Genomic DNA, 25306 nt, shown 5'->3' with positions numbered 1-25306 from the left:
ATAGAGGTTTTTACTTCATGATTTCCACTTTTCTGTTTGGTTTAAGCCACACTCAAAGGTGCTTCTCTACCTAAAATGGAAGGGAGGAAGGGAAGCAGAGAGAGACCCAGCTCCAGCAGGAAGGTACCGGTCTGATTCTGGCTGCCTGCCCCTCACGTCCTCTCTGCAGGCTCCAGCTGTGCTGTTAGCTGACCTGCACTAACTTGCTCGGCCCAGCTCCACCCAATCTGCTCCACACCTGGCAGCCTCTGATGCTCCCATCGACTCAGTAAGCCTCCATTCTAGTCAGACTCCTCTCAGAGCTTGCTGCCTATGGGCCCTGAGTGAATGCAAGGACTCAGGCCAGGCAGCAGAAGCCTGACTCTCCCTTCTAAGAGGCTCAGGGCTCAGAGGGTGAGCACCACAGTGCTCGTGCCATTCCTACAGCTGGACTCCTGTGAGTACAAACACAACCTCCCTGTTGGTCTGTTGCTACATATGCAAATGCTAAACTCGGGGCCCCAAGATCTGGTTGCTGTCTAGATGAGGGCATTCTCACGGACACCAGCTTTTATTGTGTAAACCTTGCTCCCCAATTTAAAGCTTTCAGGTTAATAAAAGGCTAGAACCTGTGATTGGGCAGTAGAGAGAGAAAGGTGGTACTTGAGGATAAGTGAGGGGGTTCAGGAGAAACCAGGGGGAGGAGGAGGAAGAAGAGGAAGACGGGATCCTTATGAGGCTGGATGGATCATGAGCATGTGACCATGTGACAGGAGCATGTGACCGGAGAAGTGCATCCCAAGGACAGGCTGATAGAACAGAAGCAGCCTGGGTGAGACTCAAACAGAAACTAACAAGGGGCATGTGCTTTGGATACAGGTGAGAATAGCTTAGAACCTGCCCAGTCTAGGCTTAGAGCTTGTAAATAAAATACCAGGTTTCTGTGTCTGTCATATGGACTAGCTAGAATAAATAATTCATTCACACTCCTCTATATGCCACGTCCCAAACATGCCAAGGTTTCTGTTGACCCCTGTTCCCTCCCCAAAGCAGCACTCAACATTATTAACACACAGCTGGCCTCACCCTCTTTTCTCTGGGTTTTTCTAGAGAGCTGAAATCTCAGCTGATATGGGTCATGGAGGAAGAGGTCACAGGAAACAGTGAACATCTGGGAGGATTCCAGGTCCTGGATCCCCTTTCTCTGCTCACCACAATATAATGCTCTGTTCTCCTCCAATCCTAAGCAGAGTCCTTGCATCTCAACTCCAGTTACGGCTGCTCTCCACCGCTGCTGGCCTGGTTCTTCAGAGGCACACACACTATCAGGAAGAGTCTACTCACTTTCCATCCACCACGCTGAGGATATGCATATCTGCTGCAAATATTTCCTTTGTCATTACTCCTAGGTGGCCCTCCAACATCTGGAACACTAGAATACAGGACTGCAGCCTCCAAGTCAGCATAGCTGCCTGCATCTCCCAGACACAGCCTTCATAATTGCCATTACTGGGCCAAGGCATAGGAGGTGCTGCACATTACAGGTAGCTAGCATGTTGTGGTCCAATTTTATGGAGAAAGACTGCTTCAGATAGCGTTTGGTTTTGTCCGAAGTCAGGGTCAGCGTTTCCTCCCCAGTCTCCCAGCTAATCTGCAGCACCTTCTCACCGTCCCACACCTAACCCACCAACCAATCACACATTTGCTCAATGACACCTAGGTTCCCTGTCACAGCACTTTTCCCTTTACTGCCTGAATTACTCAGACTCCATGGATCCTACAGGGCCTCAGGTACTTCTGAGCCAAATGCCCTTCCTTGAACTTGTAAGACTTTTATTTGATCTCTGTCCCCACGCAGGTTGCTTAGCAGCTTGACAAGAGTCTATAGCACTTAGAGGGTTTGCAGCAATCATAGAAAACATCACCAATGTCCTCTCTTCATCAGAGTAAAGGAACCTAACTCCGGGCACATGTGCCCTGTAAAGTAAGTACTAGGCTGTGAACAATTCAAATAGAAGTATGATTTCATGTGTAAAATTCTGTTTCCAGAAATAAGGACTATATTTGGTAGTGTGGAAGTCTGCAGAACTCCGGTCTCCGAAAGCTGAGTGACAGAAACTGCTCTGAGGCAGCCAGTGTTTATATCAGAGGTTAAAGGCAAAGTCTGCCAGGCCAGCATCCGGCTTGGTGCACAGCTATGCCTGGCAATGTGTGCATTACCATGCCCTCAAGTGGTTCACACTAGCCCTTTGAATGTATAGGACATAAATTGTCTTAATCAGTATATCCTATGTCTCACCCTGCAATATGCAAAAAGGCCGCCCCCTAACTATCTTCTCAAGCTGCCTCTATCCCTGTCTGTCTTCTCCTCACCTCAGGAATCTGAGGTGCAGCTGAAAGTAGTAAGCAGGGTAGGGGTGAAAGGGGAGGCAGGTTCTGCCAGGACTCTACTGTGGAAGTTCAGATAAAAGAGAGAGGGTCCTTTCTATCTGACAAGTGGATATAGACGGATGTGAGATTCTATTAATTAAGTTTTTGTCCCTCAGTCCTCGGTTCCTAACTCATGCCCAGAGGCAAGCCACAGAAACAGGACCCCTCTTCCCTAAATCAGGTTCACAGAAATACTGACCCTTCCCCACTTCTGTGTTGGAACTGGCTATTAAGAATGAACTCCCTTAAGGGCTGGGCACGGTGGTGCATACCTTTAATTCCAGCACTTGTGAGTTCAATGCCAGCCTGGTCTACAAAGTGATTTTCAGGACAGTCAAAGCTTTATAGTGAGGCCCTGTCTCAATAAACAAACAAAATAAAACAAAGGTGAATTCTCTGGCTTACCTTGAAGTAGGTCAGAAGTTCATCCTTATTCCCTAAGGGTCCTGCCCAACAGCCCTGGAGGGAGAAATGCTACACTGACAAGCCATGCTGGTGCTCCCTGCTCTATTCCTGTCCTAGCTGACACTTCAGTCCAGTGGTTCTCAACTTGTGGGTTGTAACTCCTTGGGAGTCGAATGACCCTTTCACAGGGGTCAACTAAGACCATGGAAAAACAAAATATTTACAATTCATAACTGGCAAATTACAGTTATGAAGTAGCAATGAAAATAATTTTATGGTTGGTGGTCACCACAAAATGAGGAACTGTATTAAAAGGTCACAACATTAGGTCACAGCTTTAGTCCAATCATGGATGCCTGTGCAGTATCTCCATAAAGCTTCCAAAAGGAAGAGTTGATGGCAGTTCCTGGGTGTCAGACCTGGAACTCTCATGTTCTACATCACTTTATCTGTCTTTTGTACTGGCTTTTATAATAAACCAGAAAACATAAGTGTTCCCTGAGCCACTCAAGCAAACAAATGAACTGGAGGAAGGGGTCACGGGAACTCGTGTAAGCAGCACGTTGACTGGAACTACAGGCAAAGTAGTAGGAACTGAGACTGGATGGAGGAGCACATGTAGGGATTAAGCCCTTGACCTACAGGATGTGATGCCATTCTGTGTGAGAAGTGGGTCAGATGATACCTGGATACCGGATACTTGCTTCTTTGAGGGGAGACTCCCCAAGCTATTGTCTGAGGTCATAGAAGTCTTCTTGATTTCATATGTATTGATGGCTAATAAGGGGATAAGGGAATGTGCAAAGGGGGTATTTGGGCTTTCCTGGGCATCCTAAAGGGATGTGGTGGTGTTTTTGTCAACCTGACAGAAGCTGAAGTCATCTGGGAAGAGGAGGCCTCAGTTGACGAATTGCCTGGACTGTAAGCAAGTCTGTGGGACATTTTCTTGACTGATGGCTAATGTGGGAGGTCCCAGACCACTGTGGGTGGTGTTATTCTGGTCAGGTGGTCCTGGAATGTATAATTTGGCTGAGCAAGAAATAAAGAATGAGGTGACAGGAGCAGCACCCCTTTAGGGACTCTTCTAGAGTTCCTGCCTTAGTGATAGATTGTGATCCAGACATTTAAGACAAATAAGCCCTTTGCTCCTTAGGTTGCATTTGGTCAAGGTCTTTATCACACCAGTAGAAAGCACAAAAGGAAAGATGTCCTCAATCCAGGTCATAAACCTCAAGACATCATGTCTCAATTTTGTTGAGAGTACTACGTTCAGGATATTATAATAGTGATTTTAATAAAACATATCAAATTGGATATAAATATACAATCATCTACTTCCTAGCCAAGTAACCTTTGGTAGTTAATAAGCTCTCTTAGCCTCAGTTTCCTCTGTCATAAAAGAGGGGTAATATTAGTGATCTGCAGCCCAGAAGGTTGTTGGGAAATTAAAAGACAATGCATCATTGGCCCAGCGCTGGCACACTGAATCACTCAGTAAACATCACTCAGCTATTACTGTTATTCACATGACTGAGTTTTCAGCCAGGGCCCCTCCTGATCAAATGAGGAATGGTCTTGCTGTGTAGCCCAGGCTAGCCTCAAACTCTCTATCCTCTGCCTCAGACTCCCAATGCTAAGATGGCAATTGTGTATTATCATGTCAGACAAAAGTAGGCTTCTTACAGGAAGATCTAGATAAGAAGACTAAAAGGGGGCTCCCTTGGACTCTGGAAAAGTTTCTGAAATAAGAAAGAGGTCGGGCGGCAAAGCCACATGCTATTCTAGAAGTAAGGGGCCAGGCTGTAAGTAGCAGAGAACGGTTCCTATGTGTGGGACGAACTGCAACTCAGAGGGAAGAGAGAAGGAAAGCAGAGCTGGCAGACCTATGGGAGGAGAATGAAAGAACCTCGTTGGAGGGAGCCTTGAAATCAGGCTCTTGCCTATGTATCTCCCCTTGCCTCAATGCACACACATCTCCACACAGTTCCTGTCGGTTTTTCCTTTGGCTTCAACATAACTGGAGTCCAGGTCACACCTTTAGGAAGTCCAATGCTTAGAAGCCCAGCAGTGTCCAGGTAGAGTGAGTGCTTCCAAGAGCAGTGGAGGGGATCTTACATACTGAACCTGAAACACAGGAAGCACTGGTAGGAAGGCATCAGGACTATAGCCCAGGGACACAGACAGGTACAATCAGACAGGTTCATACCTGGTAGAAATATGCCTCTCCCACTGAAGGCTGGGATATCCTTGGGCACTCGAGCAGGATCTTTGCTCCTCACATGGGTTTTATCTGCATCTGCCTAGACCACCTGCTTTGTCTCAGCCTCCCAAAGATCCAGAATGGGCCGGGACACCTGTGAGTGAGCATGCCCATCCACCTCCAGGAACTGGTCTGGCTGCATATCTGTTGAATAACGCCTTTTCCTTTCCTTGTCAAAGGCATGGCATGTCAGGAAAGTTAGCTCCCAAACCACCTGCCTGGTTCATAGCTGGCTCTTCCCAAGGTGATGTCAGAGACTCAGTTCAAGGTTGTATCACCTTGTGAAAATATCTTTACCTCTGCCCCCATCAGACCTTTGATCCTGAGAGTCATCTGCTAGTCCTCTATAGCATTCAAACTCTAGACAACAGCAGAGCACAAAATCCAGGCCATATCCCCGACAGGCCCCTTATCTAGCTCAAACCTGCCGATGCCCCTTCCCTCCTTAGTTTGGTCCTGTTAACTTGGGCTGTTCTTGTACCTCAGAAATGATACTGGTGCTTTGTAGTGAATGCCCAAAGATAAAAATGTCTTGTCAGGCTAGAGAGATGGCTCAGTGGCTAAGAGCACCGACTTCTTCCAGAGGTCCTGAGTTCAAATCCCAGCAACCACATGGTGGCTCACAGTCATCTGTAATGGGATCCAATGCCCTCTTCTGGTGTGTCTGAAAACAGCTACAGTGTACTTACAGGATAAATACATAAATCTTAAAAAAAAAACAAAAAAGAAAAGAAAAACTTAATTCAAAAAAGAAAGAAAGAAAGAAAATGTCTTGTCAATAAAATATAACTTGATTATTCAGCAACCATGGTCCAGAGCAGTTGGAAAAGGTGCTGAGAAAAATCAGGAGCATCCTCCTCTGCTTTGCCCTACCCAAGATTTAATAGCTCCTTGAAGGAGCTTCTGCACCTTCTCCAGACCATGGAGACTTTCAGGCAAGCACACTGTCACGTGCAAGCATGCAAACCCAGCCTTATCAGCTGAGCTCTGAGGCAGAGAGACAAGTCAATACTCAGATGAGAAAGGACTGACTCCAGGCCAGTCCAAGCTGCACCACACTCAGCAGGAACAGAGTGAGCTGGGGTGATACAGGCCATAGCTGGTGGTGCTTCCCTTTTTCCGAGTTTCTCATTTACACACCGCCCCCATAAAGCCTGAGATTCAGGGAGGGGTGCCAGAAACGTGGGCCAACAGGATCTCCGCACCATTCACATGGGCTGCGTGGCCCACACTCTAGGTCCTTACTGTGTCTGTGGCTCTGCAGAAGAAATCTGAGTGACTCTCTAGAGAATTTCTAATTAGCCAAGAAAACACCAATGACCATTAAGATATCAGCGTCACACAACCAGCCAACCAGCCATCTCTACTTCCAGCAGCAATGGCAGGCAATCCAGGCCCAGGAAACCTGTTCTATAAACACAGCTGCAGCTATATAAAGCCCACTCCCAAGCAGGTGTGTCATTAGCTGGTGCAACCGGTTGTGGCAATTCCCAATGGCAAGGAACTTCACAAGTGCACCATTTTCCTAGGGGACATTTACATATAATTCCACTTATATTTTACAAGAACCAGATGGAACAAAAGCAGATTATCAAAGGCAACAGACAGACACTAATGTGCCTACACAAAGCTGCTGTGTGAGTCTGCAGGCTTCAGCAGCTCATGGTCTCATGTCTCAAAATGGAGCCATTTCTAGGGACAACCCCCCGCCCCCCTCCAAAAAAAAAAAAAAAAAAAAAAAAAAAAAAAAAAAAACCAGCATGGTTCTATTTAACCCCAAGGCTACTCCTACAGTTACATGGAACTCACCCACTCAAGACCTCCTAGTGGAAAGTGATATGTGAAAATGCAGCTGTAGCCTGTTATGAAAGCCGATCAAATATCAAAATGCAGTGTGACGCTGAGATGACCACTCGGTACACTACGGTCTAAACTTAGAAGGTGAGTTAAGCTGACTGTTGGTCTGAAAGTCAAGCCCTCAGTGGAGAAAGTGATCTATGAGCAACTAATCTTTAAAGACATCTTGCTTTAATATCCTCACCCCCCCAAAAAAAACTGAATGCAAGGATCTGAACAAATATTGTATAACAATGATCACTATTCACATGATCTGAAATTATTTACAGTGGCTGAAAAGTGAATACAACTAAATATCTACCAATGGATGAGTAAACTAAATGTGGAATTATCTTTAATGAAATATTACCCAGCCTCAAAAAGGAAGAAAAAGGTGAATAAACACTAAAGAGACACCACATGAAATCAGCCAGTCACAGACAGGCAGATACTACGATTATTATGATTCCATTTATCTGAAATACAAACTAGTCAAATCCACAGGCAGAAAGAGGAATGGGGTTTTCAGGGGCAAGAAAAAGGGGAGCATGGGGGTCTGTTATTCAAGAAGTGCTAAATTTCAGTTTGGGAAGAAAAGACAATGACCAAACAACAACGTAAATGCAGCTAATGCCAAAGAGCTATGTCCTTAGATATGGTGAAAAGAGCAAATTTTATGTTTTAAATATTAAACTACACACATCCTTTCCAGGATCCTGAGTGATATCAAAACCAACCTTCTTCAGGCTCCTATGATTCCTGAGGCTTCGAGAGCTCCTCAACATTCAGGACACCAGAGCAGCAAAGATTCTTTAAGCGGTGGCACAGGGACTTTCTGTTCCAACAGCAGCTTCAGTCCTCCACAGCCTGGACTCCAGTCAGCCAGGGCACATCATGGTTAGCAGAATCCAGGTCTGCTGTGCCTCGGTGGCTGCCTGCTCTCCTGGCCTATAGACCCTTCCAGACTGTTCCCCCGAGTACCTCTCACACCCAGGGCACCAGGAGAAACCAGCTGTGGTTGCTCCTCAGTCCCCTCCTCAGTACTCGCTTCTCTTTCCCGACACAGCCAACCCTGGAGGAGAGTCCAGGAAAGAGACTGTAACTTGGGGAGCTCACAGAACACCTGGAGAGGAAAATGAAGGAGCTGCACATAGGCGCACGCTAGAACAGGGAGAACCAACAGGTAATGCAACTGAAAGCTCAGAATCAGGACAGGGTCCTCCTGGATGCTGTGGGGGTGGATGTCAGTCCTGCATCACTGCTGACTGGCCCTGACTTCTGACTAATATAGCCCTCACGGTCTGGGGAAGGACTGGAGAGGTACAGCTCAGTAGTAGCGTTTGCCCAGCCTCTAATGTAGATGGCCCTGAAGATAAAACTGTTACAGTGATTTTAGAGAGCTAATGAGAAATCAGGGAAACCGTTGCTTTTTGGGGGGTTAGTACTAGAATTAGAGGGAAAGGAATATAGGAAAGTTATGGAGCGGTTACTGTGAGGAGAGTCAGCTCTTTGGAATTTGCCCAAATGGGCAGAACCACCAAGGAGGAAGCTGCTGTCTCTTACCTGCTCATGTCCAGGCACAGAAAGGCACAGGCAGCTGTTATCAGCAATGTCAGCCTGACTCATATGCAGTGCCAGCCCCGTGAGCCTCATTCAAACAGTATCTGCCACATTCTCGAGGAGAGCAAACACTACCATATCATTTCTACTGAATGCAAAGCATGTTTTATCTTAGGTATACAGACCACAACGGGCTACTACCCAGAACAGATTTCTAGGTTACTAATTAACAGTTCCCACTGGTGTATTTATGCAAACACACCCCAGGCTGTTTTCTTCCTTGACCTACAGACATAATTATACGACAGTAAAAATAGCCGTTCTCTCCCCAGTGCAGTCAGAATCCTGAACCTAGTGAGTTCTGAGGTCATGAATGAGACAGGCCAACATTGTCACTGAATGTGGTGACATGGCACAGCCCTCACTGGTAAGAACTGACTGGTCTATGTCTCCCCTGAGTACTGAGCACACTGCCTGGAGTTAGAGGATAAGGTTATGCTTGCACATCTGAAAGAACAGTGTGAGGTGCTCTGTTGGTCACAAATGCTGTTTTTCTAACTATGACAAGCCAATGTCCATGTGAAGGTCAGTGGCAAAGGGTCTAAAAATCACTCTCTTACAGACACACTTATTAAAAGAGAGGCCAGGTTTTCCAGTGGAGAAAGGGAGATGGAGGGAGTGCCAGACTGTGACTGGAGCCCTGCTAGCCTGGAAGACAGAGCCAGCACTTAGACACTTTCTCCTGTGATCCACACTATCAGAGTGACCAGCTTGTCATGTCACTGTGGCATTCAAAAGATCCACTACAATCACATTCCCACTGAAACAGGCAATAAAAGCCTGAAATAAAATCTTTTCAATAAAACTCCGAAATGGTTTGGCCTTGGAGGTAAAGCACCCACATTTGGAGCCTCTGCTCTGCCAGGAAGGCTAGAACACATTTGATTTTTTCCCAAACCACTTAGGCGAGTTCAGCTGCCCAAGGCAGCGAGCGGGTTTATTTATAGTGCCACCATTTAGAGAAACTGGAGACAGAACAGAAGCCATCTCAGAGAACTCTGGAAGTCCACCATAACCCACTTTCACCCTAGGGAATACTCTTGGACGGTCTGCAACATTCCACCGTCTATCTACCTGTGCACAAGCAGACCAGTATTTATCTCACCTGGCAACTAGCCCTGTCAAGGAACACAGTGCAGAGGAAGGAGAGATGGTGTAGGCCAGACATCCTGCACCAGCCTCAAGGTCATTCTTAAAGCAACAGTTTCTCCCAGCTTTAGTCTTCCCTTCTGTATGATGTACCTGTTTCCTCACTGAATTAATACACACAGGACGAAACAAGTATTCAGTGTATATTAGCAGCTTTTGCTACTCCCCAGACAGACACCTAAAGAAAGCAAGGCAGAGCCTGGGGCTGAGATACCTGGAAGTACCATAGGCATTATATAAGGCTTATAGAACCTATACATACTCCTATATAATAGACATATACTCAAATATGTCTATTTCTGAAGAATCAACAAGATCGGTAAAAACAGGAATGGGTAAGAGTGGTATCAATGCCAGTGACTGGGTGACAATCCAGAAGGGTCAGGAGTGCAGCCTCCCAATTTAATAAAACGCATAACCACACAGTCGTCCTTAGTACCTGAAGGCTGGAGCTAGTTGACATCCAGAACCCTGTAGCATAACCCTACCCTGATCACTCTTATATGACTAAGCGGGACAGTGATCTTATTTAAGAATCTCCTTTGGTCTTCAAAAAAAAATTCTGGTGAGCTCCCTGCTCCTAGTTCTCCCTGGATAAAACTGTTCAGGATGCCAGTGCCATTTATCACTCTTTGCACATAACCTGCCATAGGGGATTCAGTAGGCAGAATACACATAAGACACCGAACGAGTAAGTTTTGTTTGATGCTTACAGTTGCCACTAGAGTAGCTACTCAAGCCTCACCTGAAAGCAAGCTGCAGGTATAGATTTAGCTAGCTACTCTCTGAAGAACTAACTATAAATATTAGTAAAAGCAACAGGATCAACCAGCCCCAAGTACTGAGAGAAGACAGTCATAAAACTGCTTTTTGAGACAGGGTCTCATTATATAATCCAAGCTAGGTTCAAACTTGCAACTCCCTCCTCCCCACTTCCACACAGTCACCTGCCATTCCCCTGTCTCAGCTCAAAAGCTTCAAACAAGATCTAGGCACACCCCAAACTTCTCAGAAGGGGCTGGTGGCAATGCCAGGTATCAAGGCCATCACTCGGGAGAAGATGAAGCGACAGAATGTGGCTGAGAGCAGAGGTGCTGTTAAGCCAGGGAAAGCAAGCCTTGAACCACAAACCACAGCTTTCCACAGGGGTGTTTTCTTCAGTTCTATAGCCCTAGAATATCCTGCCCACAGCTCTGGGAAATTCATAGCTACTCAAAGACCAACAGAGGATCCTGAGCAGGACTTTTGGGGGGACACCATGATGGAAAAGAAATTGAGATCTATAAATTACCTAAGATACACATGGTACATGAGAAGAGCAAAAACAAAATCAAAACAAAACCCCAAACAAACAAAAAATCATTCTGCCCATTTAAGAGCTCACAGTAAAATATCTTTTGCGGTTGTTGTTTGCTTGTTTTGGGTCTCACTATGTAGCATTGTGAACTGTCCTGGAACTCACTATCACTAGGTAGACCAGGGTGGCCTCTTAACTCACACAAATCTTCCTGCCTTTGCTTCCCAAGTGCCCAAGTGGTAGGATTAAATGTGTGTGCCATAATGCTTGGCCTTCTCAGGTTTGGCCTTCATAATTCAATCTTACGCCGGTTCTGTAAAATCTTCTAAGTTGGGCAAGTGCTTGAGAGTTAGTGGTGTGTCTCAGTGACAGGTATGCCCTTAAATATATATGAGGCTCTGGACTTTATCCTCAAAATTCAGAGAGAATCTAGATACTATTAAAAATAAAAACCTAAGGAGATTCTCCCTCCCCCCCCCCAAAAAAAAGTATAAAAGGCATGAAAATCTTTTCTAGGCTGTTCCTATGGTCTCTCTGTTAAAGGGATCAAAGTCTGATGCCTAGGATCCCAAGAAGAAACCTGGGCTATATCCCAAGAATGGGAGCTTATGAGAACATGTGCAATCTATTCCTCCCTCCTGCTTCAGAAAGGTAATATCTAAAATGCTAAGAGTGAGTCAGGATCCCCTTAGGAGGGGTGATCTTTTCCAGTCAGTATCCCAGTCTAAATACAGAAGCTAACTCCTCCAGCAGGGAAGGAAAAAGCTGGGAATACAACTGGCCTCTCAAAACTCAAGGGCTGCAGCCTTGACTGCATAGAGTAGCAGGCATCCTGGTGCAAGCGTAAGACTTCCCCAAGAGTTGATGGGAAGTGTTTCCTGGAGAGGAGACCTACTCTTCCAGGAAGCCAGGGCAAGACAAGAAGATAAGAGCAGTGGCTCAAATGTTGTCAGAGTTCAGTCACTGGGTCTGTTTCTGTGGACTCCAGGTTCTCACCAGCTTCTCAGCTTAGCTCAGTAGGAGGTAGGCCTCCAGTTCTGTATGGCCAAGGCCCAGCTCTTAAGACACAAGCTCACCTGGGTTATGCTCAACGTACTTGGCATAGACCATTTAAGTCAAATGCAAGTCCCTTACCCTCTCTGTGGCTCAGTTTCTTTTACAGAAAAATGGCTACAAAAAGCACCAACCTCTTAGGACTGTTAGAAAGTTCATGTAAGATAATCCTTGAAAAGCAGTCAGTACCTAGCACAAAACAGAAGAAAACGGTGTCTGTTACTGTTATTAGTCTACTTCTAAATTAGTCAAGGGCTAAAAGCCTAAAAGAGAAATAAATAGGTGGGTGAGGAAAGTGCTTGCTGTGCAAGTATGAGGACATTCATTCATTCAGAGCCCCAAGACCCACATAAAAAAACTGTGGTGGTGGTACATGTCCATAACCCCAGGCCTTGGGGACAGTGGTGACCAGCCAGACACCAGGGATTGCTGGCCAGCCAGTCTGCCAGAAACTGTGAACTGCAGATCCAGGAAGAGATCCTGAAAAGGTAGAAAAACAACTGGGGAACACATCCCAATATTAACATCATAGGTGAGGCATAGACTAGACTGGGGAAGAGGAAAACACAATGTGGAGTCAGCAGATGGAGACTTCAGTATAAACCAACACACATTCCTAAAGACTCATTCTCTGGAGCCAAGATGCAGCCAGCGTTGGCCTTGACTATTTAAAATGTTAATAGAAACAAGAACAACAGACACCCCACACACTTTTATGCAGTACAGGATTAGCCTCAAATATATCTATCCCCTGGATAAAGACCATGTATTAGATGAATTTCAAAAAGACCTGCACCATGGACTGGTGAGATGCCAAGCCTGACAGCAGACAGAACCTGAATTCAATTCCTGGGACTCGCATGGTGGAATCAAAGTACATGCTGGTCACAGGCTACCATTGACCCAACCCAATCTCTATCATTTCCCCAACTCGGGAAGATACAACTGTGTAAGTTACAAAGTTATCTAAATGATTTATTTTTACCATTTTTAGTTATGTGCATGTACCTGTGTATGGGTATGTGCACATGAATGCAGAGGCCCATAGAGGCTAGAGGCACTTGATGTCCCTAGAGCTGGAGTTACAGGAGACTGTAAACCACCAAATATAGGTGCTGGGAATGGAGTTCAGACCTTCAGAAAGGCAGCATTTGCTTTTAACCACTGATCCATCTCTCCATAAAATTATTGTTTTTTAAGTGGCCAGGTTTCTTGGCATGAGAACATAGGTCTAATCAGAAGTAGAAGCTCTGACCGTTAAGAGTCAACTAAGCTGGGCTTTGGAAGAAACCAGGTCTTCTGGTCACTGGTGAGTCAGGATTTGGCCTTTACACAGCCACTGTCTGCCAGGCTGAGTCCTCACTCGGTAGTGCAGACACCAGTCCTTGTGGGTTTGTCAGCAGCCTAATGATAGTCATGCTGTGGGGAATCCCAAGCTTTAGATTGTCTCAGCGCTGGAGAGCCACAACAGTAGAATGTAAACTTTTAAACGGTACCATGTCCTGGGCAGCCAGTTCTCCTGAAAGTGACTTCCCTAAAAACCCAAGGGAGACTTCAGTTGTAAAGAGGTTTTCCTCAGGTTTCCAGTATGGGTAACCACACTGGCCACTGGGAGGGTGGTGCTAGGTGGCTTTGGGCACTGTGCCACATGGGCGGCTGTGTGACAAGAGTCACACTGCCCTGTGCAGCCTGAAGCCTAGGTCCTTGCAGTGCAGCCAATACCTTATTACTGTTCAGAAATAACTATAAAGGGAGATTCTTGTCACCTTGATGTCCCCATAACTAATGGCTTGAAGCACTGGTCTTACTCAGGAGAGTGAAGCTTGCAAAGAGAAATTGTAAGAGTGAGTGCTCAGCTGGTCTTTCTGAGGCTGGCCCACTTCATCTCACCCATAGCTTGGTGGCTACCTCTTGTACAGAGCAGTGTTTTCTGTGACTTGTTTCCTTGCCCACCAAACCAGTGTCTTCACTGTTTCTACTAACCCAGCTACAGAAAGCTCTGTCAAAAGAGAAAGATTCATGAGCATTTTGTTTCAAAATGAGGTAGTGTGATATTCGAGCAGAAAATCCAGGCTGTATATGGATGGGGGGTGGCAAAAATTCAATGACAAACTTGTCTCAACAACCCAGCCTGCTTTCAGCCAGCAAGCACTAGATATTCCTACCAGCCAGCCAAGGAAAAGGAATATACAAAAAGTAGCTGTGTTTTCACACTCTTTTACCTCTGAGTGCTGGGCAGGCCAAGCCAGCCCTTCAACAGAGAGAAAGATCCATCTGCCTCTGCCTCCCAAGTGCTGAGCTTAAAGACAAGACCAGCATGCTTGGCTAAATTGTCTTAACATAGCCAACAGGTCCATGAGACTTAGCTCAGTTATCAAGGAGACAAGGAGACCACCCCTAAAGTGCTGGACCTCATCTGTGCTAAGTCCCTAAGAGACTCCTAAAGGCCATTCGCACCTGACTTTATGATGCTGTCCCCCGAGTGCCACCACAGAGAATTCATCCACAAGTCCTTTTTACAACTAATAGAGTGTGATGTTGCTAATTCTTTACTTAAAGGCCCTTGAAAGCAGATAGGCGTGGGTTCAAATCAGGCTCAGCTAGCTACTACTGCGACAGACCATAGGAAAGTTGTTTGTTTTCTCTCTCCCTGGGACTGCTGATTTGAGTTAAAGAGGATAATGTTCACAAAGCACATAAATAAGGTCTGACGAGACACAGCAACCTTTGTGCCCAGCCCTGGATTATGAGATGCATAAAACTGGCTGAAAGAATGGTGGGTCCAAGGTTATAAATGTTTTAACCTTTTAACATGTGTTTGTGTGGGGATGGGTGGACCACCTTGAGGTGGTTGGCTCTCTCCTTCAGCATGTGGTCTGGGGCTCAAACTCAAGTCATCAGGCTTGGTGGTAAGCACATTTACTTATTAATCCGTCTCCCCCATATTTTTTAACTTCTGCATGGGAGAACACATGATACATAGAAGCAAGTCAGGCTTCTGACCACAGCAAGACCTTATAGCATCTGTAAGTTCCTGGTCTCACATGGATATTACCATGTATCCTGGAAGTCTGTTAAGAAATCAGAAATTACTGGGGCAGTGGTGGTGCACACCTTTAATCCTAGTTCTCAGGAGGCAGAGGCAGGTGGTGCACACCTTTAATCCCAGCACTCTAGGCCAGCCTGGTTTTCTGAATGAGCTCCAGAACAGTCAGGATTATACAAAGGAAGAAAGGAAGGAGGGGGGGAGGGAGGGAGGGAGGGAGAGAGGGAGGAAAGGAAGGGAAGGAAGGAGGGAGGGAGGGAAGGAAAAGAAAATAAATCAGAAATTAATCCATGAATCTCTTAGCCAAGAACCAGGGACTGCAGTAAGTGCTCAGTAAAGAAGCCATTGCCAAGGAACTCAGGCTCCAGATCAGACTGCTGGGCCTTTCAGCTTTACTGGCTCTTGCTGCTCAGTTGGCCCTTACGCTCCTACTTACTATATGGCAGTGATAACAAGGCTTACCTCAGAGAGTTGTTCTAAATAAGTTAGCATATAAAAGTGCCCAACTAGCTGGCAAATATTTGCTCTATTATTTAGATATTTATTCCTTAACAAAAGAACTACTGAATATTTAATATTAAAAAAAAAAAAGCACTGGCCTGAAACTTTTTGTTCTAATGGCTTTAAGAGAGGAATTGGTAGCATCCAGTTTTCAAGCCCTAAAATGCACAGAAAGAAAGCTTGCCCAGTCCAGAAGTTCTATGACATTTCAAATTCTGAAACCATCTCCCCAGCAGGTGTTTTTCAGAAGCTGACAAAGTTGGTCAGGGAGGCCTTTTCCTTCTCTGGACTGAAAGGCATTAAAATTTTAACGACTCAGATTCTACAGCAGTGGTTCTCAAGGGAAGGTGCCATGGGCCCTTTGAGAACATTTGGTAAGACCTGCAGACGCTAATGCAGAGGACGGCTGCGCACCCTACAGTGCTGCAGGAAAACGCCCATAGAAGATTTCTGGTAGAAGGGTCAATAATGCTGAGACATCCGGCCCTCCAGAAAGTTGCTTATAACAAATACACAATGGTGTCCACAATATAATAGCACAGCGTCAGCCAGTTACAAAGGACATGTGCATGTAAGCAACAACTGCCCAGGAAATACCACGAAAATGAGTGGAGATGATGGAGTATCTGGATTATAAATGGAGCTTCTTAAAGTCCTGAGACTATTATTAGTATTTTCTGAGCCCAAGGTTCGTTCGGCCAGTTCACATTCCTCAGACATTTGTGACTGCCGGCATCCTGACAATGCTCCAGGCTCCTACCATACTGTAAACACTTGCTCTAGTCCCAGGCCAAGTTAACAGGGTAAGGGAGGAAAGTCTTCTGTCCTCTGAAAATCAAACTGGGTTTAACGACTTGCAAAGGCTCTTCCAGTTTCACTCTGAGCTGTCCTACATCTCTCTAAAATATATACATTTGAGCTGTCCTCAAAGTGTGCCTGCTTCTGACATTGCCTCCCTAGTGCTGAGATGAAAGGTGCTAACCACCATACCCAGATAAACGTAGTTACTGGGGAACCCAATGGTCAGACAGATTGGACAAGATCTATTGTGGAGCTTTTAGATTAGAGAAAAGAATTCTATAACTAAAGGCAATGCTATAAAGTTCTGAATGAAGACAGCAGAGTGAAGGATAGAAACTTAATCCCAACACAGCTATGTTAAGGACCAATGCCACAGACCCATGAGAAATGCCAAGCCTTCCCCATCCCCAACTCAAAATTGGCAAAGGCCTTTCTCTGGTCCAGGTGTGAGTATTTAGGAAAATTGAACAATGAGCACAAAAACTAACAACTGGGGCTTCTTCCTCCCAGATGTTCACCAAGACTGACTAACCCCTCCCGCTGTGCTCTACATAATAACACGGAGGTTCCGGGTTGTGTGGTAGTTGCTGCTGCTCCATCGGAATGTACATAGCCCATCTGACCCTAGCATTCTGTATGTACAAGTGTCCTTTCTTCATTCCTTTGATGCCTCAGTCTGGATATAAGCAGAAGTCACAGACTACCTGTATCCAGCCAGTCAGAAAGAGGTGAAGAATGTCTCAAGCAATTCAGAGGAGATGGCATTTGTAAGAGTGAGTAGGGATGGGTGCCTGGTGAGCCTGAAACAGGGCAGACCAAGACAGCTCTCAGGCCTTCTGAATCCTGGCTATTATTTTAAGAAAAAGAAATCCATGCTGTGGGTGAAGCCTCCACTTGGGAAGGCAATAGAACACTATAGGGAGGAAGGAGAGGGCTTCCTTCCACACTGAGGATCATCGAGTTTTTCTGACACAAAGGGAGTTTCTGAGTTGACCATGAGGATGAACTAAAGTGAGTGCCCTTAAGAAGGATCACAAACCCTGGGAAGATCACATAAGCAACCTATCTTCTTCCAGCTGAGAAGCCAGAGCAGTCTGTCCTGGTGGCCACCAAGAGCTTCATGTGTCCATTCTAGCAAGAGTATATGTCCAGATTCACATGCTGGGTCAAGAATCACAGGCATCTCATACCTGTGACATGCCCAGATACTATCTTAAAGAGATGCTGCCCAGGCCTATATAAGATCCAGGGGAGCTGGGCAGTGGTGGCTCATGCTTTGATCCCAGTGCTCAGGAGGCAGAGTTGGAGGCTATCTATGAGTCCAAGGCCAGCCTAGTCTACAGAGTGAGAGCTAGAACAGCAAGGGCTACACAGTGAAGCTCTACCTCAAAAGATAAATTAAAACAAAAAACAAACAGAAGACACAGGGGAAGTTTCCCAAAGAATTTTTTAGAACACTTAAACTAATGTCCCAGGACAGGAGTTAAGAGCTAGAAAGGCAAGGGCTAGAGAGACTGCTCAGTATATAAGGAATACACTGCTCTTCTTGAAGACCTAAGTTCAATTCCAAGCATATCAGCTGGCTTAGAACTGCCCATAACTCTAGCTCCAGAGGAATCTGACACCTCTGACCTCTGTAGGCACTTGCATTCATGTGCACATACCACCACCACCACCACCACCACCACCACCACCACCACCACCAATGTAATTAGAATAACAAAATAAATCTTAAAAAAAAAAAGAGAGAGAGACACTAGGGACTAGTATGAGCGCCATACAAAGGATCAAGGGAGGAAGAAGCAATTGGGAGGAGGAGGAAGAGAAGATAGAAAGGCTCTTCCCAGACGTCTACCCAGCTTAGTAGGGAAGTGACCAAGGGAAGGATCTTAGGGAGATTGAACAAGATAAACTAAGGAAGGTATTCTGCATGCCAACTAACTCTTGCCATTGAGGAATAGTCCAAGATGAGTCAAAGGTGGAGGAGGAAGCAGCACTGGAGGCACAAGGCACACTAAGTGCAGCCTCGGTCAGATCTGAAGTTGGAAGGCAGCAATGCCATAAGTAGAGTCAAAGGAGCTGGTGCCTGCCCTGGAGCAGGTGGGGGCAGCTGAGGCAGTGACTGCAGAGAGCAGGCTCTAAGCTACTATCAGATGCCAGCTCTGCCCCTCTGCTAGCTCACATCTTCAACAAACCATCTTCTTTGCTAGTCCCCATCTACAGGTTTAACTGTCATGTTCATTAAATGAGAAAGGACATGTTTGCAATGTTCAGCACTAGGGCTGACTCCTGGCAGTAACCATGTAGGTTTCATTCAGCGACAGGAGGAAGAGGGAAGGCCTGAGAGAGAACTGCACAAGACACCCTGAGAGGACACTTGGCCACTCAGAGCTCAGAATTTTTAGGGCAGCCTAATCTACAGAATGAATCCCTCTCTCAAACAACAAAACAACAGCAGCAGCAACAACAACACAGAAGCCCCTGCCTTCAAGGAGCTTACATTACATAGGGGGAAGGGAGCATGCCTTTAATTCTGACACTTGGAAAACAGAAACTCTGTGAGTTCAAGGCCAGCCTGGGCTACAAAGTGAGACCCTGTCTTAAAGGGGGGGGGGTGATGAGGAGGAAGAAGAGGAGGAGAAAAACTACTAGCATATTGTAATTACTAGATGATTTTATTTTATTTGTTTGTGTTTTGAGAGATAAAGAGAAAAGGTTGAAAACTATTTTCCTTTGGTGGGTGTTTCAGAATTTCTGGCAAATCTGTGCTGGATCTTCAGAGCAGAGCACAAAGAGGTAATACACTTAGTTTGAAATCAGAGCCCCTGTCTTAAGTCAACAGTCCTGGCTCTTAGCCAGGAGTTATGGCTCACACCAGCAAGCTCAACCAGGAGGAGGCTAGCCTTGGCTACAAAATAAGACCCTGTCTCAACACAACCAAACTCACCCAAACAAAAGAGCTCACTAATCCTGGCAAATCACCAATGGTTTTGCATCATCAGTTCCTCTAAAAATAGGGAATTGACTTAGTAAGAAAAATAAGAAAAGATTAAAAGGTCTGTGGGAAACTCAAATGCACTCAATAATGGCTGCCTAACATGGCTGGGTGAGGATTCAGAAGCTGAATCCATGCGTAGCAGGAATATGGATAATGGACCAGTGGTGTTCGCTGTGACCTCAGTGGCTCTGCTGCTGTGACTAACTTGGCTCACCTCTCAAGACAGAGCACAAAGAGACTCCTGAGTGGGAGTCACTTAGCTTGGTGGAAGTATTAAAATCCATTTCATTCCTTCTAACAGTTTACAGAACTTTCCTTAAAGACTGAGTACTACTTATTTTCTCTGTAGCCTTGGCAAGCCTTGAATGTGATCCTCCTGTCTCAACTCCTTAAACAGTCAGGAAGACAGACATTCTCCACCAATACAATTATGTTTAATGTTTTACTCTTAACTGTTTCCACCATTGTGTGTTTGTAAGAATCTAGACCGTTATTGAGGATGTCTCACAGGAATTTACCTGCCACTACGAAAACTATTTCCAAAGACCTTTAGTGTAGGTGGTACTTTGTGAAGCAATGCCACTGTCCTAACAAAGGAGTGAAGTCTACTTACCCCCCCCCCCTTTGGAATGGGATGTATGCTAGAGGACTGTGACTGACTGCAGAGTCAGGGAGGGAGAGAGTAGCTAAATCCTAGAAGCTGAGGAAGACTAGGCTGAAGGCCAGCCTGAGCTACACAGACATAGCAAGATCCTACCTCAAAGAGTATGGTAGAGGAATCTCCCTCCTGGCTTACTGAGGGTAAGCAGAGCACAGCAGATGACTGCACGGTGAGTTTCTGTGGCTGGGGGAGTCAGGTCATCCGAATTACTTCTGAAATGCTTGTATGTGTCTGAAATTATTTCAGTATCAAGTAAGTATTTTGATCACTTTTTTTTAAAGGAAGATTTAAGACCTAACCACCCCAAAGCTGCCCACAGAGGGAAGGGAGAGAGGCAGGGGAGGAACATCCAGCACCAAAGTGTTTCAACTACCCAACTACAATGTTTATAGGTAACTTGTTTACTTTTTATGGAGTTCTGGTTAAAATAAACCAGAATACAAATTCCCACCAAAACTAAATGTCTTGACAGATAGCATGTGGCTCAATTGAATGAAACCTTTAAGGAAACTAGAAAAGCCAAACATAGTCGGGTAGAACAGAGAAGCCGGAAGTCGTTGGGGAATACACAAAAAGAAAGGCATTCAGGTCCACTTAACAACAGAATCTTCTTGGCTTTCCGAAGTCAGTCTGTTCTCATGTTTCTCTCCCTCTCAGCCTCTTGAAGATGCTCCAAGGAGGAGGGTAAACTGAACCAACAGCACCGCCTGATCTTGATGCAAAGCCAGCAACAGCATTTATAAAACTACAGGGCACACAGGGTGCACCAGTGTCTGGCATGGTGCTGCAGGTCTGTAAGTCAGCACCTGGGAGACAGAGGCCAGGGGACCAGGTGTTCAAGGTCATCCTCAGCTACACAGTTGAGTTTGATGTCAGCTGGGACTATATATAAGACCCTGTCTTAAAACACAGACAGGACTTGGCTGGGGAACAAGCACATTGTTATGATGTGTCGCAGCCCTAGTAAGGAGTATTCAAAAATGAGATGAATCAACCTTCCTGCAAAGTCCTATCTAAACTACAATTATATCTCTAATTTCTCAGATGACCAAATGTATACCAAACTTCCACTGTCAGCAAAGGCCTTAAATTCTGCTTTGGCAAGATTCTGGTTTGCCAAATCCATCTCATATTTAATCCTACGGTGGGATCTTTCATATTCTTGGCTAAGTGCTTCTGTCTTGAGCTTCCTTTTCATCAGCATCCCAGCTTATTTACCTCCCCATGTGTCTTAACATAGCCCAGGGTTTTCACCCCTCTATGTTGTTGGAGCTTTCTGCTCCCTGTAGCCCTACTCCTAGACTTCCTTCTTTTTCCCCCTGGTTTGGATCACCACCTTTACCAGGCAGTGGGTAGTTCTTTGTTTCTCATTAATAAGGGCTGAGGTTCTGTCGGCGACCTTACAAGTCTTAACTGAAAACAGTTTTAGTCAAAGCCTAAACTATGTCAGTAAATTACTTGAATTTGGGTACTGAGGAGCCAGACTGGATAGTAAGTGAAAACTAACTGATTTGGGGAGAGGAGATGCTGTTGAGTCCATTGGTGCACAGGTGGAGTGCACAGAGGAATGACTTCTATGGAATGAAGCCTAGGTGATTACAGGTGTCGTGCAGATATTTTAGTTTGATCTGCAGAGACGTATAGAGCAGAGCAGGGGTGAGGAGCGAGTGTGGGAGTAGCCTGGGAAAGACTAGTAATAGGCCTAGTTCATGCAGAGGCTACTTCAATGATGGATTTTTTTTTTTTTTTTTTTTTTTTTTTTTTTTTTTGCTTTTATGTATGTCTATGCACCACAGGCATGCCTGGAGTCTGCAGAGGACAGAAGAAGGTGTCAGATTCCTGGAACTGGAGTTACCTATGGTTATGAGCTGCCACATGACTGCTGGGAATGGAACCTGGGTTCTCTACAAAAGTAGCCAGAGCTCTTAACTGCTGAACTTTCCAGCCCCTCAATGGTGGGTCGTTTAAGCTAATGTAGTTATTGGCTAAGATACCTGGTAGTCTTGGATATGAATCTATTTAATTCATGGGAGAAATACGAACAGTAAAACACATCTACTTCTAAGACTGGGAGGTTAGTCTATGAGATGAAGGGAGATAGGTAGAGAAAGGCTCAAGTGAAACAGTTTTAGACATCCCAGCCCTGCCAGGCTGACAGCTGAATTAAATCACATGACCCCACAAGAGATCACATGAAGCAAAAGAATCTCCCTGCCAACTCACAGAATACTGATGATAAAACCATCGTTGTTTTAAGTAGTTGGGTTTTGGGGTGTGCTGCTATATATACAATAAATAGCTGAAATACAATCTCAATATGCCTCAGACTCCCCCTCCATAGCATGGGGCTGACAGTGAGCATAATGTAACAAGACATACTTGTTACAGTTAGGAAAAATCACATGGGATCCTAAACTAAGTTGCAGGCATCCCTTATGCCCACAGGCACTTCCACTTACATGATTCCCAAAAGGCTGACTTTCTGAAACAGATGAACAGGTTTGTTTTGGTTTGTTTGTTTTTGTTTTTATTTTTTTAGCTTGGGCTACAATTTCTTCCTAAGGTTTTGTTTGCTTGCTTGCATGTGTGCCTGTGTGTGCACCCCCACATGGCACAGCTCAGGTCAAAAGACAGCGTGCAGGAGTAGATTCATTAGATTCTTTCCTTTCACCAAGTGGGGTCTAGGGGGAATCAAACAGGTTTGGCAGCAAGCTCCTTTTCCCACTGAACCATCTTGCAGGCCTTTGACTACAAGGCCTGAAAAATGAATGTGTATCATAAATAGGTGACCAAAGAAAACTCAGGTTAGCTACTTGCCCATTCATGTATCACATCCATGTTAATTAAACCTTTAATAATTACCAAAAGTCAATTAAGAATGGCTGAAGGAGCTGGGTATAGTTGTGTATACGCCCTTCTTCTAGTGTTTCGGAGGCAGAGGCAAGTGGATCTCTGAGAGTTTGAGGTCAGCCTGGTCTACAAAGTTCTAGCTCAGCCAGGTCTATTACACAGAGAAACTTGTCTTAAAACCCCCTCTCACCCGAAAAAAGAATGGCTGATGGCTGGCTCCTTGCTTTGACAAAGGAGGTCTTCCACCCCTGCAGCTAGTAACCAAGAGAACTGCAGCACGACCTCAAACTTCAGTAGAAAGAGGAGCAGAAGTAGGCAAGTCAAAAATCTCCCAACTGGAGAGAAAGGCTTAACTTTCCGCACAAAGCTCAGACACCTAATAGAACAGCAAATGATTCTGACTGGAGATCCCAGAGACAATACCCAGAACGAGGAGTGAAACAGTGTCCAGCAGGTTCATTCTATAATGAAATCACCTCCAGAATCCTGTCCACAGTTCCTGGGCCCTAAGTGAGGAAAGCAGCTGACTGGCTGGCAGTGCCTGCTTTCTCTGGGCACATAATGAATTCGGGTAGTTAATGATTCACCACTGCAGGAAAGGATATTAAATACCTTTCAAACGCATGTGTGAATTATGATTGCTAACACTAAACCAACAGCACCTTTTCATCTCAAGAATAAACCTTTTCTTAAAATGGCAGATATCAATAGTAATTAAACCAACAGAAAGAAACTCAAATCTGTATTTTCTGCATGAAGTCCACAAAACCTAAGATGCACTTGTTCTAGACAAACTGAATAAAATTCTAAACTCATCAAACATACACTAGAGAGCAAGCCTAGAATTGGCAAAGAGTGTTCTGGGTAAAGGATGAAAATCCAGACAAACATTTATGAATTTCAATTTGGGCAGAATCTACAAGACAAACCAGATGCAGACTATTTCTTTTTACGCTGGCATATAGCCCAGTAAAGAGCAAAACCCTAACTGTATACCTTGAAGAGTGGATACCTAGATTACCCATAAACATGATAGGTAGGAGGGCCACCTCAGAGGTAGCACTTGTCGAACAGACACAAGTTTTTCTCATAGAATTGTTGTAAGGATTAAATGTTGATAGACATAAAGCTTTTAGGAAACTGTTTGGTGTATAATAACCACCTGGTAAAATTAACTGTTTTTAAAAGCCAAAACAGCTATTCTGTAAACCAAAGGTTATAAAACAGTCACAGGACACGTATGTAGCACAATGCTGCTCACCATGTTTTATTTTTAACCCTGCACTGATTGACGGTTTTATAAAGAATGATTATATGCTTGGTTGTCAGGAAGGTCAAGCCGCTTCTCTTCTTCTTCTTCTTCTTCTTCTTCTTCTTCTTCTTCTTCTTCTTCTTCTTCAACATTTGCTCTCGCTTTCTTTAGTTCTCACAGTCCAATACCAATTTACTCTTTGATACATGAGCTGCCTTGAGCAGCACTGCTCTAGCATACAGACCCAGAAAACAAAGGCAATCTCAAGTAGGAGACTGAAAACAGAAGAAAACCAACCTCAGCAGCAAGGCCCAAGGATGACTTGAGGGCCAACAAGTTAACATAACCCCAATGAGCTAAAACAAAGCAAACGCAGCTACGAGAGAAAGACCAGGTGGTATTTTTCCTCACCAATACTTTAGGAGGAATCCCCTAGAGAACATGTGGGCCAGCAAGTCATCCCCCACAGAGGCAACCAAGGCACGAAGGAAAAAGGCAGAACTGACTGGGCTCTTGAGTGAAGGCCACTCTAAGCCACCAGCATCAAACATCAATCAGAAATCACAAAGGTCACAATTTCTTCTCTGCCAATGAATCATGCAACTCTGTCTTTGGGGTGTGACACCAAGACACGCACATTTGCACACCCACAGACACTTACCTGTGGTCTTAGGAGGCTCCTGAGGTCCTCCCTGCCAGCCGTACTGAGGGTATCCTTGATAGGGGTACCCCTGAGGTGGTGGGTAGGGGTACCCCTGAGGAGGTGGGGCTCCCATAGGCCCCATTGGCTGTTGTGGATAAGGTGGGTATGGGGCTGTTGGCCCAGGGCCTGGATATGGTGGAGGGTTCTCTGGATTCATCGGGAACCTGGCAATGCACCTAAGAGACAAAAGAATAAAAACTGTTTGCATATGGAAATAACTAGAATTTTTTTTTCTAACTGATGAGATCATTCACTAAATGCCTTAAAGGTGCCTCAATGACCCTGGAAAGCCTGTAGCCTCGTCCACGTAGGTTCATTCTTATCTCCCTATCTGCTTGTTTTTCTTCTGCTTGTCTTCTCTATTCCAGATAGTAGGCTGTGACATCAATCAAGCCAGTTTTGGATCATCACCATGTTCTTAGAGGCTTGCTGTGGTCTCTTCAGTAAAGGTGCTGAACACTTATT

The 25306-nt window shown here is 45.2% G+C and overlaps 2 protein-coding genes across 3 annotated transcripts in view; one reads left to right on the top strand and one right to left on the bottom strand.

Moving 5' to 3' along the window:
- Positions 1-22253, top strand: part of PFDN1 (prefoldin subunit 1) — an 84255-nt gene extending 62002 nt beyond the window's left edge. Inside the window, exon 4 of the mRNA XM_080920357.1 lies at positions 21833-22253. Within this exon, the coding sequence (XP_080776483.1) occupies positions 21833-21952 (120 nt within the window). The 3' untranslated portion in view covers positions 21953-22253. The remainder of the gene's footprint in view (positions 1-21832) is intronic.
- Positions 1-25306, bottom strand: part of CYSTM1 (cysteine rich transmembrane module containing 1) — a 53134-nt gene that overhangs the window by 11047 nt on the left and 16781 nt on the right. For both annotated transcript variants that reach the window (XM_080920360.1, XM_080920359.1), the window contains exon 2: positions 24800-25017. In XM_080920360.1, coding sequence (XP_080776486.1) covers positions 24800-24998 — 199 coding nt within the window. In that variant the 5' untranslated portion in view covers positions 24999-25017. The remainder of the gene's footprint in view (positions 1-24799; positions 25018-25306) is intronic.

The sequence above is a fragment of the Micromys minutus genome, assembly GCF_963924665.1.
Source record: "Micromys minutus genome assembly, chromosome: 8".
Lineage (NCBI taxonomy): Eukaryota > Metazoa > Chordata > Mammalia > Rodentia > Muridae > Micromys > Micromys minutus.
This window is presented reverse-complemented; position numbering and strand designations above follow the sequence as displayed.